This window comes from Micropterus dolomieu, linkage group LG21 (assembly GCF_021292245.1).
Source record: "Micropterus dolomieu isolate WLL.071019.BEF.003 ecotype Adirondacks linkage group LG21, ASM2129224v1, whole genome shotgun sequence".
NCBI lineage: Eukaryota > Metazoa > Chordata > Actinopteri > Centrarchiformes > Centrarchidae > Micropterus > Micropterus dolomieu.
The window spans coordinates 23,211,180-23,217,745 of NC_060170.1; the positions used below are offsets into that span (position 1 = coordinate 23,211,180).

At 42.1% G+C, this 6,566-nt stretch overlaps 2 protein-coding genes across 4 annotated transcripts; one reads left to right on the forward strand and one right to left on the reverse strand.

Moving 5' to 3' along the window:
- The first annotated feature begins 155 nt into the window (after positions 1–155).
- Positions 156–4,169, forward strand: aldh3b2 (aldehyde dehydrogenase 3 family, member B2). 3 transcript variants are annotated; one of them, XM_046034013.1, is made up of 11 exons: positions 156–279; positions 422–546; positions 1,227–1,422; positions 1,550–1,660; positions 1,833–1,953; positions 2,048–2,133; positions 2,623–2,704; positions 2,783–3,172; positions 3,260–3,426; positions 3,525–3,624; positions 3,717–4,169. In XM_046034013.1, exons 2-11 carry the CDS (start codon positions 494–496, stop codon positions 3,914–3,916), a joined length of 1,506 nt encoding a protein of 501 aa, XP_045889969.1. In that variant the 5' UTR covers positions 156–279; positions 422–493; the 3' UTR covers positions 3,917–4,169. The 3 variants fall into 3 exon arrangements, with proteins under 3 accessions (XP_045889969.1, XP_045889968.1, XP_045889970.1); XM_046034012.1 differs by having other exon boundaries at positions 245–327; XM_046034014.1 differs by lacking the exons at positions 156–279; positions 422–546 and adding exons at positions 601–748; positions 1,044–1,142.
- Positions 4,170–4,700: 531 nt separating this feature from the next.
- On the reverse strand, positions 4,701–6,512 carry mmab (metabolism of cobalamin associated B). The gene is made up of 9 exons (XM_046034019.1): positions 6,356–6,512; positions 6,014–6,072; positions 5,815–5,908; positions 5,675–5,732; positions 5,500–5,572; positions 5,303–5,400; positions 5,149–5,213; positions 4,985–5,044; positions 4,701–4,905 (listed from the first exon to the last, which is right to left on the reverse strand). Exons 1-9 carry the CDS (start codon positions 6,451–6,453, stop codon positions 4,821–4,823), a joined length of 690 nt encoding a protein of 229 aa, XP_045889975.1. The 5' UTR covers positions 6,454–6,512; the 3' UTR covers positions 4,701–4,820.
- Positions 6,513–6,566: the final 54 nt, after the last annotated feature.

Below are 6,566 nucleotides of genomic sequence, written 5' to 3' on the forward strand. Positions count from 1 at the left end.
TCTTTTTAAAGTGTCTTTGAAACTGGCAGCATTAAAGTCTGGAGTGTGTTGCTATAAACAAAAAAAAGAAGAGATTCCCATGTAAGATTTGTCCATGTGTAAGATACTTTCCCCCCTGTAATGTTAAATCATGTACTTTAAATAATTTACAACACAATTTGTATTCTTTCCCCTCTCAATCCTCTGGCGTCTTTAACGTTTAATTAATGACTTTATTACAAACACCTGCTGAGGCTGGAAGGCGGCAGACGCCACAGTGGAGCTGCTCATGGGACTGAGGTGTGTTGATCTATGACAGGCTGCTTGAAACATCAACAGGAGCTTGTGGTATTGAGAATGTAATACGTAACACCACATTTTATGGTTTTCCTGAATTACTCCTCATAATCTCCATTGCGCTTGTTGCCTGTCTTGTGATCAGGGGTGAACAGCGCGGTTGTAGTAATCTGAGCTGCCTACCTGCCTCCACGTGACCCTGCCCTGCAGAACAGCCATGTGCAGTCCACCGAGCCCTTCTCCAGCGCGATGGTTCAAAGCGCTGCGAAGGTAATGTTAAAACACCTGCAACACTTGCAGTATAGCCTACAACCATAGAAGGCGTTTCGGACCCACAAGCTGAAACAAGTTACAATAAAGTTCTTTATGCTGGAAGTGTTGCTGGAGTTTTGAGCTCTTCAGACTTTTTCCCCTTATCCGTGCACCTTGGAAGTATAGACGTTGTGCTTGAAACCCCTAGTGTGCGTCCAAGGTAATGTCAACAGATTCACTCACATGAATGTAAAGAAATATTGACGATAAGGTCATCAGAACTTGCAGAAGAAGCAAGCAAATTAAATGTAAAAGTAATTTCTTAAGTGTGTACGAGACACCTCTGCTGTCCTTGGTTCACCTCTACATGATGCCGTGGGGTGGCTGGTTTAAAGCTTTGTTTGTGCATCCAGCCACCTGATTGGCTGGAGTTGTTAAGATTTCACTATCCATCATGCCAGTGGAGCTTTTACTTAACTGGTGCATAGGCTTAACTATGCACTAACTCCATTCAGAAAGGCCAGCAGTGGACAATTCCTGACTGGAACAAACATGAGTGGAAAAGTAAGGGCGTGCTATGCTTGTCAGAGGAACGGCCGGTTAACGTGCAGAAGGTAGCCTATAGTGATGAGCATATAAATTGAGGATTATGTGTTGTTATTGCCCTGTGGTGTTAAAACTGTTGACTACTGTTTCAGGACTAGGCTGGGGGAGCCATGTCTGAAGACTTACCCTCTGGAGTGTGTGAATCTGCTGAAGAGGGCTAGAATTGCCTTTCAAGCTGGACGCACCCTCACGGAAGGCTTCAGACTGGCGCAGCTGGAGGCTGTGGTGCGGATGCTGGAAGAACATGAGTGTGACTTTGTGGATGCTCTAGGAAGGGACCTTCATAAGGTGAGTGGTGAAGCGGTCACTTGCAATGTTTTGCACTAGTTAAAAATATGAGACAATGACAACTGACATAATAATTCAAATAGTCATCTCTTGACAGTTTGTCTTCATTCGTTATTTTTGTAACCAGCCACGGTTTGAGACAGTTGTGTCAGAACTGATTCCTGTCAAGAATGAGGCATTTCATGCCATCAGCAATCTTAAGAAGTGGATGCAGCCGCAGCATGTGGAAGGAAATATGGTAAGACTTTTGTCTTGGCCTACACAACCTTTCAGGAGAGAACATTCTCAGTCTCGCTGCTACAAAGAAATGGATTGTGTCGGCCCGCCAAAGCAGATTAAAACTTAAGTTGCAGAGTCTAAGAGGTCTCTTTCACTTGTAACCTAATTCTGAGCTTGTCTGATTGGTGTAGTCCACCACGTTGGACGAGTGTCTGGTGGTCAGTGAGCCGCTGGGGGTGGTGTTTATCATTGGAGCCTGGTGTAGTCCTGTCCAGATGTGTCTGGTGCCGCTGGTAGGGGCCATCGCTGCAGGTGCAGAGACTGAAGACCCCCATTTAATCAGTTTAATTGTAGTGTTATTTTTCTTCACACAGGCTTACTGATGATAGTTTATTCAATTTTGTAGGAAACTGTGCAATCATCAGCCCCTCTGAGTGCACCGCTCACACAGCAGAGCTCCTTCATCGCCTCATCCCCTTCTACTTGGAAAATGTGAGTAATTACATAGCAGGGAGGATGGATTAAGTAGTTTAGCAAGTTACAGCAAATCTTTTTTTTTTTTTGTCTTGAAGTCTCACAAAGGCCGACTTTTTGTGGGGTTTTCACTCGTATATTGAGGGGTTTAGTAAATGCTTGGTAAATACTTTAAAGGAATAGGTAGCCCTGGAATTTTATTCCACTAATTTGAGTCATGACTCAGTATGAATCTACTTAAGAAGACAGCTTTTGGTATGTGCACTTTAAAAGAGAGCAGACACAGACTCAAAAAAGCTGCTTTAATGTGACTTGAAAGAGGTTTGATGTGGTCAGATCTGGGAGTATGGAAACATTCACATTTTGACTGACTCAAAAGTTACCTGTCAAACTGATTCTGCAGTTGAACTCGTGTATTGATTTTACATTAATCAAATTTACATTTAGGACCTACAATGCTACAGTAAAAATGTAATGATCTGATCTAAAATTCTTGTTTTCCTCAAGGAATGCTTCCATGTGATTATTGCAGGCACGAGTGACTTGCCTGAAGTTTTGGAACTAAAATACGACCATGTCTTCTTTACAGGTAAAGATGAACTTTGCTATAAAATAACTGTGTGATTATTTATTGAATTATTTTTAAGGATGTCTGTCAATCACCCAGGAAACAGAGAGGAGGGAAGCAGAATTGCTCAGGCAGCAGCTCGCACACTCACACCTGTCACCCTGGTTTTGGGTGGCAAGAACCCATGCTATGTGGACCAACACTGTGAGATTGCCACCACCGCACAGCGCATCGCCTGGGCACGTTTTCACAATGCTGGGCAGAACGTGGTGGCTCCTGACTACATCCTGTGCCACACGAACGTCAAAGCACAGCTGGTGCAGGCCCTGAAGGGCTGTCTGATGCAGTTCTACGGTTCTGATCCCAGAGAGTCCCGCAGTTATGGCCGCATGGTCAATCTAGAGATCTTCAACCGTACGAGAGACATGCTGTGGAGATCTGGCAAGGTGGCTGTGGGTGGGCAAGTGATAGAAGCAGAGAAATATATTGGTAAGTGTTCTCTGTGCGGGATTCTCTGAAACAAAACCTGTCATAAGTTTTATATTTAATACTGTTAAATTCGTTTTCTGTCTGAAGCCCCAACGATTTTGACAGAGGTAACAGGACCAGATTCTGTCATGCAACAAGATGTTTTTGGCCCAGTTCTTCCTGTTCTGACTGTAATGTGTATGGACGAGGCAATTGCTTTCATTAATAAGCAAGAGAAACCGCTCTGCGTGTATGCATATTCCAGCAACAGCAAGGTACGTGAAAGAGTTTAAGACGGTCTGTATTCATTGTTTGATCTCGGTGCAGCCGATGTGTATATTCTGATCATGTGTTGGCCTTTCTGACAATACAGGTCATCTCAAGGCTGATGAGTGAGACCTCTAGTGGAAGCTTTTGCTCCAATGACAGCATCCTGCAGAGTCTTATGGTGACTCTGCCATTTGGTGGAGTTGGTAAGTCAGTGGCAGCAGAGAAGAATTATGCTAAACATAGTGGCGGAATAACATAACCAATAATATATGAACTCCCAACACTGTTTTAACAGGTGCGAGTGGAATGGGTTCCTACCATGGCCGCTACAGCTTTGACACCTTCTCTCACAGGAAATCATGCCTGCTAAGAGGCACACGGTTTGAGTGTGTAACCTATCTGCGTTATCCGCCCTATGAGGACCGCAATCTGTCTCTAATGACATGGGCCAGCACCCTGTCCCAGAAGAGCCAAGGCTGGTGCCAGATCCTGTGACTGCGTGATAGAGTGAGCCACGTTGGAAGAAAGCCGAATGCCCCTTAGGTCCTGAACAGTCCTAACATGCAAATGTATTGTTAGTGTTTTGACATTTAAACAAAATGCACTGGGGTACAGCCATGTGTAACAGAGGAAGAGCAATAATCCATACTGGTTGTTCAGTCTCTGTGTCATGACAATTGTTAAACCAACAAGAACTACTCTCATTATTAAAGTTTCTCTGCAGTACTATAACTGTATATAAAGTCAACTGAATATGTGTTTGAAACATTACCTGTGCAAACTTAAATCACCAGTACATGTATTGGCTGAATGGTTTAAGATGTAGTCACAGTTCAAGGTTCAATGTAAGGTTTAGTGGCATCTAGTGGTAAATAATGGTAATGATAAATAATGTGATCTCCCTTTGTCCTAATTTCTCTTTTCTTCGTACTTGTAACAAACCAAACAACATCAAGGCCTACTACTTCTTCCTCTTTCTTTATATGTATTCAACATAGTAATGAAACATGCTCTGTAGAGCACTTTGTCTGTTTGGGCTACTGTACTGTAACATGGCGACTTTCATGTAAGAGGACCCATGGTGTATGTAGAGAGAAATGGCTAATTCTAAGGTTATAAAAACATAACTGTTCATTATGTAAGGTCTTCACACACGACTGAAAACATAGTTTTGTATTTTATATTGCATTTCTGTCAATAAATCTTCCTAAATATTACATACTGGACCTTTAGGTTTATTTGCACATTATGCCAAGAAGAAAGTTGCATCAAAATAAAATTATTTTTGACCTCATTTATATTTAATATATTTATGGGAAAAATGAAATCTCTTCAACCAACTCCCTGCCTCTCCCAAAACAAATTTGGTCTTTGTCTTATTCCACATGTGAGAATCTGGTCATTCAGGTCTTTTGTAGATTTTCTCCTCCTTGCCTTCTTTCATGGCTGCATATCTGGCCAGGGTGAAGAGGTAGTCGCTCAATCTGAGTGAAAATGTGACATTTATCAGATGCGTAATAGAGCAACCATACTCTCACATTAATTACAAAACACTGGACTGACCTGTTCAAAAACTTCGCAACATCTGGATCTGCCTCCCCTGACCGCACAATTGGAGCAACACTATAACAAGAACAAAGATCTGTCAGGACCAACTGTGTCTGGAAAAGCAAGACAAAAGCGGGTCATTTTACGGCATTCAAGCCAAGGAACATAGCACAACTGACCTGCGTTCTGCTCTCCGACACACTGTCCGAGCTAAGTGCAAAGCTGCGCTGCTCTTCCCTCCTGACTGTGACACACAAAGCATAAGTGTTAAATTAAGTGGAAAAAACCGGGACAACAGAACTCTGTGTACTACAGATGCACAAATGGGCTTACAGGTAAAATGAAGTTGGTCAGTGTTGGGAGTTCTTCTGTAAATTTATCAATCCAGGTTTCCAGGTCTGCAATTGGCTGAGCAGAAAATTGTGTTCTCTCTTAGAAAAACAGAACAGAAAAAAATAAACCCAAGAGCTCTTGCTCAAGCACACAACACACAATATGTTACTACATTAGAGTAGCCAGCAAGTGCATACTTAAATGACTTTCTCTTGCAGATGCTGGAGGGGTGGCAATGTTGGAGCCCACGTCTTGTAAAATGCACTGTATCTGAAATGAAAAAAAAAAAATACATTGTCAGAAATCCTTTATCTGGCTGATGTAAGATGTCTGCAATAAAGGAAGCAAATGAATGCATCGTGAAAATCTAACCTTGTCTAGCTGATATGTGAATGTGTGACCATTGTCGAGGCAAAATTCTCTGGCCAAGCTGTAAGGTACAATTCAATACAGTCACTGCAGGTAAGGCAGTTTATAGAACAAGTGACCTGTGATATTAGCAAAAAGTTTACCCTATAGCAGATGACAACTCATCTGTATTTCCTAAGGCTTCAAAAATATGATTTTCCTTTGGCCTCCTTTCTCCTGTAAATGTGCTTGAGAAACCTTTAACGGGGTACAGCAGAAATTAGTCAACTTCTGTAAGCACAATTTACTGTACTGTAACAGTGCTGTAACATATTGCTTTCCTTGTAAAGTTAAAAAAACAACCTTTGTCTCCAGTTTTGGTGTATATTTTGGGCACCTTGGTGTCTCCTTCAGTGGCATAACTGTTGGGGGGGCGGGGAGAGAAAAGAAAAGAATTGGGATCAAATGATTGTTAGCATATTTAACCAACAGATAAGGCATTAACGTTAATAAACGCAGGTACACAGTATACAGTACAATAAAGTTTTCTTTTGGTTTCGGTTGGTCTTTAAATTTTCAGTTTGAAGCAATACTCCAGCTCAACATAAAGAATCAAGCTACTGTGGTAAATGTGTTTAGTGTCAGCTAGTTAGCACATTTCTATATTACATAGACTGTTACAACACTGTGCACGTGTACAACTACCTTCTGCCTGAAGACAGTGTTTCCCGAGACTCGCCTATGAGCCTTCCTGTCCTTACAACACAGCGGAGGTGAGCAGGTTTGATAATAAACGATGCCATGTTAAATCTAGAAGTTAGCGTCTAAAGGTGAACGATAGCGGCTAACACCCTTTGTCCCTCAGTGGTGTCCGTAGTTTATGGGCGTTTCGTTTTCATCGCATGATTGGTCAACT

Bases quoted from the DNA above. Each gene is read 5' to 3' on its own strand.
- aldh3b2 (XM_046034014.1), top strand. From the start codon at position 1,081: ATGAGTGGAAAAGTAAGGGCGTGCTATGCTTGTCAGAGGAACGGCCGG. The intron at 3,427-3,524 runs GTACGTGAAAGA...CTGACAATACAG, and splicing joins CATATTCCAGCAACAGCAAG to GTCATCTCAAGGCTGATGAG. The intron at 3,625-3,716 runs GTAAGTCAGTGG...CTGTTTTAACAG, and splicing joins TCTGCCATTTGGTGGAGTTG to GTGCGAGTGGAATGGGTTCC.
- mmab (XM_046034019.1), bottom strand. From the start codon at position 6,453: ATGGCATCGTTTATTATCAAACCTGCTCACCTCCGCTGTGTTGTAAGG. The intron at 5,214-5,302 runs GTAAGCCCATTT...TGTGTGTCACAG, and splicing joins TGACCAACTTCATTTTACCT to TCAGGAGGGAAGAGCAGCGC. The intron at 4,906-4,984 runs GTCAGTCCAGTG...ATTTTCACTCAG, and splicing joins GTTGCGAAGTTTTTGAACAG to ATTGAGCGACTACCTCTTCA.